General features: G+C 53.1%; 1 protein-coding gene across 4 annotated transcripts in view; it reads right to left on the bottom strand.

The window, feature by feature from the left end:
• Positions 1 to 1671: 1671 nt before the first annotated feature.
• The window catches only part of Inpp5d (inositol polyphosphate-5-phosphatase D), an 89077-nt gene continuing 76013 nt past the window's right edge, over positions 1672 to 14735 (bottom strand). For 2 of the 4 annotated variants that reach the window (XM_004868084.4, XM_087209425.1), the window contains 6 exons: positions 13902 to 13984; positions 11265 to 11352; positions 9614 to 9763; positions 7746 to 7842; positions 6904 to 7185; positions 4099 to 4963 (listed from right to left, as the gene is read on the bottom strand). In XM_004868084.4, the coding sequence (XP_004868141.2) occupies positions 4258 to 4963; positions 6904 to 7185; positions 7746 to 7842; positions 9614 to 9763; positions 11265 to 11352; positions 13902 to 13984 (1406 nt within the window). In that variant the 3' untranslated portion in view covers positions 4099 to 4257. Of the gene's footprint in view, positions 2668 to 4098; positions 4964 to 6903; positions 7186 to 7745; positions 7843 to 9613; positions 9764 to 11264; positions 11353 to 13901; positions 13985 to 14735 lie in introns of those variants that run through there. The other 2 variants (XM_004868086.4, XM_087209426.1) reach the window with 2 other exon arrangements.

Genomic DNA, 14735 nt, shown 5'->3' with positions numbered 1-14735 from the left:
GCAGAAAGCTTCTGGGCCTCTCCATAGCTGGGTCTCCATGGAAATCGGTTCATGGAGAGAAAGGAGCTATTTTAGGGCCATGTGAAGACAGAACCTGGTAGGTTGGGGTTAGGGAAAGTAGCAGTGGGAGAGAGCTTTTCTGAATGACTCACTCATTTTCCTCCTGTCGAGTGGGGAAAAAATGGCATGAAAAAGCAGTGGAAACCTGGGGGAAGGAGCTGGCATGGCTGCCCTGTCTCTCGGGGGTGTGGAGTGGCAGCAGCCACCCTCCCAGCCAAGTGGCATGGTGTGGAGCTGCTGGGCACTGTCATCGGAGAGCATCCCTGTGACAACAGCACCGTCCTGTGTGTGGAAGCCAGCTTCAGTGTCTCACACAAATGGGGAAACGTCTGCTTCCTGGAAGTGATGGAGGCTGCAGTCTCAGAGAAGGTGGGCGATGGATTCATCTCAGGGGCTAGGCAGCCCTGGGAGAAAATTTGGGTTATCAGGAGGCAGTGATGGCTGGTTCCCCTGATCCAGCAAGGGGACCTGGCATTCGGGGGACCCAGTGTTGTCAGGAGAGGAGCTGCAGGGGGCAAGCGTGGCTGAGAACCAGGGGAGGCTGCCCAGGGACAGGTGCAGAGGACGAGAGGGCACTTTCTCCTTTGCGGTGTTTCCACTTCTGAGCATCAGGGGCCCCGGTGGTCCTGTACAGGCACAGCCCTGTCTCACACAGCCTGTGTGTACACAAAATTCCTAAGAAGTTAACGATCTAGGCCCACCCTGTGGGATAGAGAGAGAGAGAAAGAGAGAGAGAGAGGAGAGAGAGAGAGGGGAGAGACAGAGACAGAGATAAGCTACAACATGAGTCAAAGCTGCTATTTCCAGTTCGATTTCAGGATTGTAAGTTTGTCTTTGGTACTGGGGATCAAACTCAGGACCTTGCACTTTCGAGGCAGGTGGTGGCACCATTGAGCTAAATGCCCAGCCCCAACTGAACCCTTTCTACAGTGCATGTAGGCCCCCTTTCCTCCCTGTGGAGAATCTAAGTCTTCAAGAACACAGGGACAATAGACTGCCATGATTTCTCATGTGCTTTATCCCATGTGACATGACATGCACACGTGTACACAAGAATGGCAGTGCCAGGCCATAGCACCCTTCGAGTGGTAGCAGGCAGTCCTGGTGCCGGACTCCCTGACCGGAGAGCCCAGTGCCTGACAGTTGTTGGCATGTAATGATTACCTCTGGATCTCACTCAATCAGCACTAGTTTTCTTGGGACAGGATTTCACTATGTAGTGCAGGCTGGCCTTGAACTATGTAACCCAGGCTGGCCTCAAACTTGCGGTGATCCTCCTGCCTCAGCCTCCTGAGTGCTGGAATTACAGGTGTGCACCACCACACCCGGCTCAATCAACACTTACAAAAGCCAGGAGGAACTTGGTCACTGCAGGACAGTAGGTATCAGGACACTTGTGGATCTTGTATGAGGCAGGGGTGGTGCCCGAGCTAAATCCCTGGCAGCAGGGTGCTTGTATGGAGGGAGTGACACCTGCCCTGTCCCTCAGAACCTGTGCCATGGGATCCCATCACCCCGAGTCCCCAACAGCCTCCCCTCCCCCAGGGGCTCCTCTGCAGCCCAGAAACACGCCCAGGGCTCCAAGGATCAGGGAAAAAAGCCACAGCCGAGTGGGAAAGGCACAGTTTATTGGTCACACAGACAGGACAGCGGCCACGCAGGGCGTGTACTCACTGTCTCGCTCTCACACATTCCAGGTCAAAAAGCAACATGAGGAAAGACACCAACAATCTACTCTCCTAGTAACCAAGGACACAGGGCTAAAAGCCATGGAGCCTGAGACTGAGAAGTCCAGCCTCGCCGATGGGCAGCAGAGCCTGGTGGGGCTGCCTGCCTCGAGCAGCGTACGGGAGCCTGGCATGCAGACCCCGCAGGGCTTTGGACACCCTGACCCCAGGCTGAGGCGGGACTTCCGGCTAGAGAGCCGCAGTGGACTTCTGGCTCTTGCTCGGGCAGCTCCCTGCTCCCCAGGTGGCTGCAGAGACCCCGCCTTGTCTACAGCAGCGTTAATCACCGAAGCTGGCCCGGGACTGAGCCTGTGCCCTGAATGAGTCACACACACTCTCCGAGTCCCTGCAGCCGAACCCGTCTCGCCCTCGGGGGCACCAGCCTGCTTAATGCTTTGCTGCTCAAACCCTCAGGACGCAGGGGCCTGGGCGCCTCTGCCCCTCTTCGAGGCTGGCACCTCCAGCTCGGATGTTGCCATCCCGCACAATGTCCCTAAAGCACTTATGTCCACGTGGCACAGGCCGACTCCTCCGCCAAGGGGCCACTATTATTGTTAACATTATTATTATTTATATCTCCACTCTCAAGTTGGCACTTCAGTTCATTTTGGGGACTTGAACAAGACCCTGGGGTCCCAAGTACTAAGGCCACTCTGGGGACCCAGGGGTGCGGCTGCCCTCCGGTGTGCATCTTCCGACTGTGGCACCTGCTGCCGGGGGCACAGCCAGCGCACTTGGTGGGCCACACAGAAGCGAGGCCGTGCCCCCAAAATACAAAGCTTTGCACAGGAAGCAAGGAAGGAGGTCGTGGGAGAGGCTTCCGAGGCTTCTGCTGCTCCTCTGGGCTCTTGTCACTGGCCAGTCCCCAAAGGCGTCACTGCTGCATGAGAAAGGGGGGCTGTCAGGGACGCACCTGCCCGGATGCCCTGGGACCCTGCCCGCTGAGGGCCCGGCCAGCGTCCTGTGGCGTGGAAAGAGCCTGCCCGCTCTCTTCAGAGCCGTTTAGTACTTTCGGTGGGATAGAAAACTACAAATGCTTGATTACAGTGAAAGACATCACTACTCACTCTCCTCAGAATTCTCCCCTCTCGCTTCAAACCCACTCAGCCCCTCATTCTCACCACCTCCCGGAGCAGCTCTGGAGTCCTCTTTCGTGGGTGTCTTTATTTTTTTTTTTCTTGGTACCGGGGATTGAACTTGGGTCCTTGCGCTTGCGCAGCAGGCGGCAAAACCACTTTGAGCTAAATCCCTGGCCCAAGGAAGCATATTTTGAGGGACATTAATGGAATGTGTCTTTTACTGTAATAATTTTATTTTGGTACTGAGGATTGAACTTGGGACTTCCCGCTTGCAAGGCAGGTGGCGGAACCACTGAGCTAAATCCTCGGCCCTAATAACTTTATTTTTAAACATTCACCATATATTTTTTTTTTCAGTACTGAGGATCAAACTCAGGACCTTGTGCTTCCAAGGCAGGTGTGGCACCACTGAGCTAAATCCCCATCCCAGAATTCACCATTTTTTTGATCAGGCCTCTTATTCTAATAAACATGTATTATATGCAGTTAATGATATGATTATGTATCATATTATTATAATATCCTAAATATATAATATACACAGGCCAGGAATGGTGGTTCAGGCTTGTAATCCCAGTACTTGGGAGAATGAGGTAGGAGAATCACTGCCTGTAATCCCAGCACTGGGAGGCTGAGGTGGAAGGAAGGCTGAGAATTCGAGGCCAGTCTGGGCAACATAGTGAGTTCAAGGCCAGCCTGAATTGCATAGTGAGGCTTGTTTCAAAAACCCCAGAGTAATAATGCATAATAGCACACGGCATAATTCAATTCTCCCTATAAATCCATCAGGCAGATACTATTAATAGCCCCATTTTACAGAAAAGTAAACTCAGCCTCGGGGCACAAAGCCAGAAAATAGGAGAGTTAGGATTCAAATCTAAGACACTGGCTCCCAACTCTGTTTTATTTTAATTTTTTTGGTACCGGGGATCGGATTGAACTCGGGTCCTTGCGCTTGCGCAGCAGGCGGCAAAACCACTGAGCTAAATCCCTGGCCCCCAAGTCTGTTTTCAAAATTAATTAATTAATTGGTTTATTCATCTCAGTGCTGGGGATTGAACCGAAGAGACTTGCACACTCTAAGGATGTGCCCCCACCCCCGAGTCTGTTCTGAACCATGAGTAGTTTTGCTCCAAAAGAAATCTCTTTACAGGAAGGAAGGGGATATCACACGCGAAGTCTCTTAAGCACCGGGATGTTTCAAACGCATGCACTAACTCGAAGGGTAAGAATGAACTAGAAATGCACGAGGCTCTTGTACTTTATTGAGCCTTGCTCCCTGGGCCTCAAGTGGGGCTGGGACTTAGGTACAGCTGGTTCTTTGTCCCATCCAACAGTTGCCGTAAGGGCAATGCAGGGTCAGGAACACAGGGGCACAGGCAGGGCTGGGTTCAAATCCTGCCTCCAGGTTTTCCTCGCAGGAGGAGCACAGGCATATGCAGGTGCACACATGCACATGCACTCTTGCACATGCACGCATGCACTTGGGCCGGGCTCACCTGCATGGTGGTCCTGCCCAGCAGCCCCTCCTCTGGCCGGTGCTTGCCGTGGTGTGGGAACTCGGAGTTGTCCCGGTAGTCTCGGCCTTTGGCGTGCTGCAGCTGCAGGACAGCTGGGCTCTTGACTGGCAGGGGTGGCCGGAGAGCAGGGGTGGGCGTTGACTGCTGGCTCACCTCGGACCGGGACGGCTTGATCGGCCTCTTGGCTGCCACTGGGGCCTGGGAGCCAGCGGGGCCCTTGGGCTTCCCCTGGCTCCGGTCCCCTCCGGCGGCCCTGGGCTCGGGGGAGGCCGAGCAGGTGAAGGAGCGGAGCCGTGGTGCGGGGCTGAGGAAGGGCGTGGACGCCTGCTTGGCTATGCCCTTGCTGCCCTCAGCCTCTGGGGCTTTGGGGAGCAAGACGCTGGGCAACATCGCGGTGGGCTCCGGACAGGGCGGGGGCTCCTTCCGCAGCATCTTAGGAGACTCCTGCTCTTTCCTGGGGACCAGCTTGGGGAAGGTGCTCACAGAGCCATATAGCGGGTTCTCAAACATCTCCGGCTTGGTCAGTGGCAGGTCCTCCTGCAGGGCTTCGGCTGCCCCCTTCCCCAGCTCGCTGGGCCTAGAGCCAAGGGAAAGAGGAGGGAGGAACAGGCAAAGTGCATTCAGAATTGGGGATCTGGTGCAGAGCGGTTGGTTCATGACTGGGTTTTTGTCTAGGGCGATTAAAAATGTTTTGGAGGCCGGGGATTTAGCTCAGTGGTGCCGCCACCTGCCTCGCAAGCGCAAGGTCCCAAGTTCAATCCCGAGTACCAGAAAAAAAATGTTTTGGAACCAGTCCAGCAGGGTGACACATGTAATACCAGCTACTAAGAAGGCTGAGGCAGGATAGCAAGTTCTAGGTCAGCCTGGGCGACTTAGCGAGACCTGTGTCTCAAACAAGTTAAAAATAAAAATAATATTGGATTTGAGCCAGGAGTGGTGGCGCACACCTGTAATTCCAGCATTCAGGAGGCTGAGGCAGGACAATTGCCATGAGTTTCAGGCCAGCCTGGGCTACACAGTGGGTTCAAGGCCAGCCTGAACTACAAAACGAGACTCTGTTTCAAAAAAGCAAAAACCAGAAATAAAATGATTGGATTTGAAAAATGTTTTGGAAATAGCTAGAGGTGGTGGTTGCAATAACACTGCGAATGTGCCAAACGCCACCAAATTGTTCACTTTGAAATGGTTAATTTTGTGTTCTATGCTCATTACATCAATAAAAAAGTAATAAGTAAGACGAGATGGTGCTACTCCATATCCTCCCCAGGAACCTCAGTCCTGACCTTGAACCCAGGAGCAAGAGGGACTTTGGCATGGGCTTCGTGGTGGTGGGGGGGGGCACGAACTTACTGTCTCCCCAGCCCCAGCCCCACCCTCAGCACATACCTGCTCTCTTGTCCCTGTGACAGACCCTGTCCTGCCTCCTCCAGGGCCCCATGGCCTCCCCTCTGTCCTCCCCGTGTGGCTGCTCAGAGGAACAGCTTTTCATGGGGTGGGCGGGACCCTGTGGCCTCTTCTGAGACCATTTGAGTTTCATGAGGGTCTCAAGATGCTCTGTCTTCCAGAGCTGTAGGAAGCTGCCATGTACTCAAGAACAAAACAAACAAAACCTCTGCTCTGCTGGCCTGCGTTTGGATTAACACAGTATTTTTGTTTGTTTTGTGGTACTGGAGATTGCCCATGGTTTGCTGAGCTATATCCCTAGTCCTCCACCCCCTTTAAATTTTGAGACAAAGTTTCATAAGTTGTCCAGGCTGGGCTCATACATGTGATCCTCCTGCCTCAGCTTCCTGAGTAGCTGGGATTATAAAGCTGCACTACTATGTTACTGGCTTGACACAATGTAACAAAATCTCCTCCTTGGAAGGGAATTTCTCTGTCACATAACTCATCACAGGAAGGAGAAAACAGTAGAGCAGTTGTGACAAAAGCCAGAGGGGACAAAGACAGACGCAGGACAAACATCAAGGGAAGAGAACTGCATGTCTGACTTGTGGGAGAGGAAGGACTGTCTGCTGTAACTGAGGATGGAGCGCCGCTTCGATGCTTCCTGATTTATTACAGCTTACTTCCTGCCGAGCCACTTATGCAGATGAGGAATGGGGACATATTTTACTTTCTGGCCGAGGATATAAGCTCCCAGGACAGTGTTCTGCTCACTGAAGAAAATGCAGGTTCCCAGGACCCACCAGGTGCCTGGGCCATGAGGCGGTCTGGGAGAAGCATGGCTTCCTTTCCTGTGCACCCAGTACTTGATGGTGTCTTTAAACCTTCCTATTGCCCCCTTTTAAAACCACACTAGGGCCTGGGAATTTAGCTCAGTGGTTCTGCTGCCTGCCTAGCAAGCACAAGGTACCAAGTTCAATTCCTGGTACCAAAGAAATAAAATAAAATAAAACCACACTGTGCCACTTGGCTAGGGTGTGGCATGGCGAACACCACAGTAGGCCCCGCCCTCTTGAGGCCATTCGGGGGTGGACCCCAGCCAGCGGACAGATGAGTGGCCAGGATGCTCACCTTGGCTCCTGTGCTCGGGGGCAGGGGCCCTGGTTTGCCATGGCGGAGGCCAACTTCTTGGGCGACAGCGGTGGCTGGGAGGGAGGAGTGGGAGGACTGTCCCCTCTCCCCAGGCCCAGGGAGGAGTCCTTGGGCAGTGGGTCGTAGCTCCAGGCCGGGAATGGCTGGTCTAGGGTCGGGGACAGGGCCAGCTTCGGGTGCAGGGGCTGCCCGAAGGGGCCCACACCTATGTAGCTGGGATTCACGATGTCGGTGATGCTCGGGGCACTGCACAGGGGAGCCCTGCAGGGAAGACAGAGGCACGGTCAGGGCTCGGCCTCTCACCTGCCTGAGGACCGTGCCCTCTGGTGTCCCTAGGGCCTCCTGGGCTCTCCATCTCTTCACTGTGCCATGGGTTGGTCGACTGAGGCCCAGGCTAGGCTGGTAATGGACGGCGTTTGGCTCAGACCCGGGTGAGGTGACCCAGTAGTGACACCGCACGTGGTCAGCAATGATCTCATGGGAACAAAGAGTTCAGGGCACCTGGGTCTCAGGGACCCCTCTGCAGCTCCCGTCAGCCCAGGTTCCCAAGTTGGGGACTGTACCTAACTTGCCTCGGTTTCTCCAAGCACCCGACACAGGAGGTGCTCAACTAACACTGGCTGAGCTGAGCCAGGCCTCCCAACAAGGAGGAGTCTCCCAGGCTTCCTCATGGTCACACAGGCATCGCTTGGTGGCCTGAAGACCTGAGCTGAGGGCAGGAGAGAGCTGCCCTGGGCCGGGCAGGAGCCTCCTTCCTTTGACCCTGGCTTCTCCTGCTCTGCACAGCTGAGCTAGTGTGTAAGTCTCCAGTCCTGCCTTACCTGGCAGCAGGCTCCCACTGCTTCATGGAGTCGTGGCTGGTGAGGCTCTTCAGACACTTCGGCCCACTGGGCTCATCCCGCTCTGTCTTCACGAAGTCTGAAAAGCACGGGCCAGGAAAGAAAATGTGAGGGCCTGGCTCCCAGAGTTTGGTCAGGAATAGCAAAGTGGATGGTAAATTGTGGCTACTTGGGGAAGTGTTTTAAGCAAGAGCCCGAGGCCTCTGTTCAGTAATTGATTAGTTGTGGCTGCCATGGCTTCAGGAATTTGGTGATTGATTAGTTATGCCTGCCATGGCTCCAGAAGGAGGAGAATTCACATGTGTGACACAGAGTTGTCATTTCATGTGACAGTCCCAACTTGTTGGTTTTAGCAAGGGACAAAACAGGTAAATACTGCTTATCAGATTAGAACAAAACAAAGGTAAATAGTGGGTCCAAACGAGCATTTGGTACTCATTGTCAACCTGTGCATGGGTTTTAGGGGAATGAGGACTCGTCTTCATTTCTGACTCTGGCTTATGGCTGCCAGAGTGTCAAGTCCCATCACTCCAACCCACTATCCTGCTGGAGAAATGAGCTCTCACAGGGCAAGGAGGAGCCAGATCCATGGAGACGGCTCCCTGGGTGGCACTGCATGAACCCACACTCTCACCTTGGCCTGGCCACTGACTAGGCATGTGACCATAAGCCGATCACTTAGCCTTTGTGTGCCTCAGTTTCCCTTTTTGTCAAACAAGGACAATAACACAAGGATGCTATGAGAGATGAGTAAGATGATATGCGTGAGACGATCACTTTGTATGTTATCAAGTCTGTAGTTAAAGCCCACTTCATTTTAGGCATTGTTATTTCAGTGCTTAGTATGGATTAAAGTGAAGGAGAAAAGGAAAGAAAAAGGAAATCAACTGCCTCCAGTGTGAAAAGGAAGAACTATTTGGTAAACAAATTTTGGGCAGCCCTGTATCTCTCAACCCTTTTATTATTCCATACAGAGAAGATTTAATGAAATGTATAGATTCAAATTGGAAAGTTTCAAAATTTGGGGGCAGGAGAAAATGACAAATTCTAATCTCAGCACACCAGGTTCTCATCATGTTAGTAAGGTCTTCCCCACAGAGTAGGACCATTTTTATCTAAGACTTGATCAGCAGGGTCTCCTCTGGACATAGATGGGGGATGATTCCCCAGGCTGGTGTTTCACGGAGGGTGAAGAAACAGCCACCAAGACTATTTGTTACCAAACATGACTGCATTGGTGTGCAGGTGTGTGCTTGTGTATTGGTGAGGATGGAACCCGGGGCCTGACGCACGTGAGGCAAGCGCTCCGCCCCTGAGCTACATCTCCAGCCCCCGTGTCACTTTTGGGGAGACATAATAAATGAAACTTCCCTGCAGCCAGCCAAAGTAAGGAAGTAACATTTAAGAGGACAGAGAGATTTGGGGTCAAGTTAAGACTAGAGGATGCTGCTCTTTTGAAGGCAGCTGGAGCCAAAAAAGGGAAAAACCAAAGAAATGTGCTAAGCACAAGGCTAGGGGCTTCTAGGTACAAATGGTTGGTGACAGTGTATTGGGAGCCAGTCTTTTTAATGTTACTGGGGATGTCCAATCTGCAGCCACACCATTCATCCCGGCTTTTTTAGGAGACAGAGTCTTGCTAAGTTATCCAGGCTGGGCCTGAACTTGTGGTCCTCCTGCCTCAGCCTCCCAGAGAGCTGGGGTTACAGGTGAGTGAGTGCCACTACACCTGGCTTAGAGAAAGTCTTCAATCAGGAAAGGATGGGTCAGATCACCTGAGCTCCTTTTTGCTTGGGTTCTGCCCTGACACCTAATGGACCCGCAGGATGGAGAGGAACAGAAGGCTGGCTTACCATACAGCTTCTCCCTCTTCTTGCCCTGGGAGGTCTGCAGCTTAATGGCACCTTGGAAGTGGCCCGTCATCTCTCCAATGTGGGTGAGTGGCGTATAGACAGGCAGCTGGGTTTCTGTGGCCTCCAGCCGAAGGGCAATGCAGCCCTCACCTGGGGGGAAGAGAAGCCAATAGCAGCGTCAAGATCCAGCCAACCGTGGGAGGAACAAGGAGTATTAGTTTACAGACTAGACCCCACCACCTGAAGACAGTGCCTTAAAACATGGCCCAGCTGGGCATGGTGGCAGATCCCAGCACTGGGGAAGCTGAGGCAGGAGAATTACCCTGAGTTTGAGGCCAGCCTGGGCTCCATACTGAGTTCAAGGTCAGCCTGAACTACATAGCAAGATCCTGTCTCAAAAACAAACAAGATCCTGTCTCAAAACAAGCAAGATCCTGTCTCAAAAACAAACAAACAAGCAGACAAACAAGTTGCTTGTTTGACCATCCAAACAAAAGAACAATGGCCAGGCAAGGATCAGTTCATAGCCCCTTTAGAACAGTGCCTCAGCACTTTGGGACAAATACCTCAAACCTCACAGCAACATGAATTCCCCATGGATTAGTCACTGTGAACAGAAAAATTAAATCCTAGAAAATCCAGCAGAAAGACAGAATTGAATGCTAATCTGGCTGCTGTAGGTGACGCCAACTTCCCAAGGTTTGAGACATCGCAACAAATGACAAATCGAGATGGGCAGGGAAGAAGAGACAAGTTTAAAACTTGTGCAAAGAAAAAAACCCCTTAAAGCTAAAGGAAGCCAACTTGGCCAACAGGGGGTGCTGCAGCTCTGCATGGCGGGCTGAGACTTGGACTCGGCAGTACAAGCAGAACTGGGCTCGAATTAGGGCTCAGCCAATTATTACCTGTGAGGCCCGGGTTAGTCATGTGATCCTTCTATGCTTTCATTTGTCCATGCACTGGGGAATGGTAGGTGTTATGGCTTAGAGCTAAAATGTCCCTCAAAGTCGTGTGTGTGTGTGTGTGTGTGTGGTGTGTGTGTGTGTGTGTGTGTGTGTAAAGTGATAGGATCATGGGGGCACTATACTCATCTGTGGATTCATCCATGAGTTTTGTTTTGTTTTTGAGGCAGGGTCTCACTATGTAGTTCAGGCTAGTCTTGAACTCACTATGGAGCCCAGGCTGGCTTCAACCTTGTAGTGATCCTCTTGCTTCAACCTTTATCATTGCTAAATGTGTTAGGAGGTGAGCCCTGCTTGGAGGTGGCCATTGGGGGTGTGACCTGGAAGGTGTGTTCTTGTCCCCAACTCCTCCCTTCTCTCTGCTTCTTGGCTGCCATAAGGTGAGCAGCTTTCCTCTGCCACGCCCTTCCGGCATGCTGTTTCTACCTTGGAGCCAGCTGACCACAGACTGAACCCACAGAAATCATGAGCCAATATAAACCTCTCCTCCTTTACATTGTGTTGTATTTCAGGGATGGAAAAGCTAACTAATACTGTAACTCATGTCAGGATAAAATCATATAATACCTACAAGGCGCACAGACTGGACCCAGGAAGGCTCCACATGTGGGAGGGACCTTGGCTCTGGGCCATTATGCCCAGAAGCCCACGGGACAGGAGAAGGGATAGGATGGGGATGCTTAACTTACCGTAGGATTCGTCACTGTCAGAGGACTTAATGCTGATCAGGATGTGCTGGTCCAGCAGGTACTCGGGGTCAGAGATGATGGGCTTCAACTGCAGGGAGAAGGCACAGGATTAGTGCCAACAGGTGGGGGCAGGCAAGGACCAGGTGGATGTGGAGCACACGTAGGAAAACGGGGCTGAATATGTTGTCCAGGTTCAAGTTTCAGCTTCCTATGACTAAGAGTGCAGGTAGGAACCCATACCTGCACCCAGCCCACCAGGCAGGGCCTACCTTTCTTCTTGTCCCTCACCCCTTGCCACCTGCAGCCCAGGCCTCCTATGCTGGCCCGAGCTCCCAGGACCTAGGGAAAGGGCTGACTCCAAATGGCCCCTTGCCCGCTGCATCTTTTCCTTTCTTCCCTCCTCTGTAGGGTCCTGGAACCTGGGGGAGGGGTCAGAGCCAGGTCTGGAATGGGCTTTCCACCCCACTGCGCCAGGCACCCCCATAAAGCCACCTTCCTTCCCTTCAGGTCCTCTCACAGGCTTCAGGGGAGGAGGAGGCCTGTGTGCTCCTCCAGCTGGGTCTGCAATGCATGGTTCAACGACTGACAGCCTCCTGCACTGCAGCCCTGTCCTCAACTTCCAGATGCAGGAAATCACTTAGAGCCAGGCATTGCTGGCCTCCAGGGTGCTTGCTGGTCTGGCTCAGCTCAGGATTTGCACCCTGCTGGGTAAACCTCAAGCCTCCTCAGTGTAGGGCCTGTGGCTAGCTCAGGGACAGGCTCTAGCATCATATTAGCACCTACATTCAGCTGGAATTTATGTATTTTTCTCCACTTCAGGCTATTCCCCACAATGACAGCACCACAAAAGGGTTAGGGTTAGCTGCTCCAGGCTGTCCCTTGCCTTCCCTTCCCTTCCAGACACCAAAGACCCCAGGAGTAGGCTCTGAGCGCCATACTGAACATCAGGACGGACTCGCTATTTCTCTCTTCAGAAAGTTCCAGAACAAAGACTGGACATCGCAGTGGGTCTCTGAGGCATGCTGGGGTTTGAGGGCCCCACCAACCACAGGGCTCACTGGCAGGCAGTGACATGGCTGAATTAGAGCCAGCCCAGGGCAGGGGGTGCACACACAGTTATGAGACCCCATCTTCCCTAGCCAAGGAGGAAGTAGGGAGGAGGGAGACAGGGGTGCCCTCTAGAGGTCCTGTGCTGGAGTGGGAGTGGATGTGCCATGGGGACTGGGATCCCGGTGTCTTTCCCAAAGTGTCACCAAAGGAGGAAACAATTTGGCTCCCTGGGGCGCAGCCAGGAGGGAGCAGGAGGATGGGTCTAGCTGGGGGTGTGTGTGTGTGGCCCTGGGGCCAAGAACTCCAAGGACTCCAGGCCTGACAGCCCCAGTACGGGCCTCTGAGAGCTGTTCGGGGCTCAGTAGAGGACCAGTGAGAGCCTGATGAACTTGCGGGGGCACCCAAATCAGGAGCAACCCCAGCTTGGGTGCATCCTCTACCCCGGGACCACAGAGATGCTCCAATCAGTGGTTAAGGCCGCAGGGCAAGCTCAGCCCCCAGAGCTCACACAAGCAGCTCCCTCCGCCCTGTACAGCTGGCCTCCAAACGCACGCAGCTGTCACCTGAGGGGAGCTTCTGGGGCAACCCCTTGGCCCGGATGCCCCTTCTTTGTGCCCTTCCCTCCCTAGTGATCTGAGAAAGAAACCGTGCCCCGCTCGGCTGTGCACCCAGAGCTCACAGTCAAGGACGACGAGAGCCTCCCCTGTCCCTCAGGATCACAAATGCAGTTTGGGCCAGAAACCATTTCTCTACATAAAGACAGGTGCGTTCCTACGAAGGAAGGGCCGCAAAGTTGCAAGCTCACCCTGCGTCCCACAGACCTGTCAAGTAGCCTGAGTTCACAGGGCTCAGCCGGGAGCCGAGGCTCCTTGCACATCCGAATGTGAGCCTGTGGGCCAGCCCCAAATAGGCAAGCAAGCCCGGGGTGCCGGGGAGGGGGCAGCAAGGGGAAGTAAAAAGGCATGGGATGTGTGATGTGCTGTGCCAGCTCCTCAGACGGATGTGATCATTACGAACTGCACGTGTGTACTAATAAAAAGAAAATAGAATTCTGTTACCAGGATACTAAATTTTACCAGGTAGGTTCTTAGTACATAAAAAGAAAGAAAACCAAGGGGAGCCGAGTGTACTTGGGGCTGACTCCTGGCTCTGCCGCTGCGGATGTGTGGCCCTAAATGAGCCTCTTGTTCTGCATGTTAGGGCTCCTTTCTTATTTAGTTTTGGATTCTCTTGAGACAGGGTCTCGCTACGCATTTCAGACTGGCCTTGAACTCACTATGTAGTGCAGGGTATCCTTGAACTCACAGTGATCCTCCTGCCTCAGCCTCCTCTGTGCTGGGTGGGATTACAGTCATTTGCCACCACACCTATCTTTCTCTTCTTTGCAAAATCATGTGATTTTGTGTGGACTGCTAGGTGGACTGAGGAACTGAGAGCTATTTGGGAATACTGGGGTAACTCACATCCCTGCTGCATTTAGTCTGTGGGCTCCCTCTGCTCAGGCAGGGTCTTGGCTCTGCTCCTGGCCAGTGTTGCTGGCCTGGTGACCCCATTTTCCTCCTGCGGAGCATCCCCTCTCAGAATTACCTTGGGAAGGGTCTCGCCAAACTTCACCACCAGCTCCCCCTCGCTACCCTCTTCATTTTCTCCTTCCTGACTCTTGACAAAACCTGTGGGGGGATAGGAAAGCAGGTTTGCAGAAGGCGAAGCAAGGGTCCGACACAGCCGCCTCCCAGGGCCACTGCCCCCAGCAGGGAAAAAGGTGTCCCTCCTAGCCGTGTAGTTCAGGCTGGCCTTGAACTCACTAGGTGGCCCAGGCTGGCCTCAAACTCAAGCGATCCTCCTGCCTCAGCCTCCCGAGGGCTGGGATTACAGGCATGAGCCACCACACCCAGCCTCCTTCCTCTTAAATCTTGGGGGCCTCAGCACCATTGAAGAGTTAGACTTTCTGGGGATTCTGTTTTTGTGCAGGGGATGGTCATTTGGCAACGTGCTCAAATTATTTTTAGGAAAATCAAAGAGATTTCCGTCCTCTTCATCTCCCCTTTGCAATAAACCAGGCAACAAAGACATCATCACATCACAGGCAAGAAGACTGGGAAACATGACAGCTCGTCCCACGCCACTCAGGAGAGCAGCCTTTTGAAATTCTAATTTAAGCTTCCTAATATGCCGTTTCCATAGAAATGTATGCAAATGTCTCGAAAGTTTATTAAAAACACCCGCACAAAAATCCTCATCCGTTTTGGAACTGCTCTGACCCAGCTTGCTGGCTATAGGGGGTTTGGGGACTTAGTGGCAAAGGCCACTCTGTCGCCAGGGCTGAGCTGAAGGGACAGGCACAGGGGACAGGATCGTGGCTGGTGACAACTTCTGATTTCTGGAAGCATCACTTTCATGCTTCTCTTTGTGGAGTTGATT

Source organism: Heterocephalus glaber, unplaced genomic scaffold (assembly GCF_053883595.1).
Source record: "Heterocephalus glaber isolate CG9 unplaced genomic scaffold, H.glaber_assembly_v1.0 deba00001004, whole genome shotgun sequence".
NCBI classification, from domain to species: Eukaryota; Metazoa; Chordata; class Mammalia; order Rodentia; family Bathyergidae; genus Heterocephalus; species Heterocephalus glaber.
This window is presented reverse-complemented; position numbering and strand designations above follow the sequence as displayed.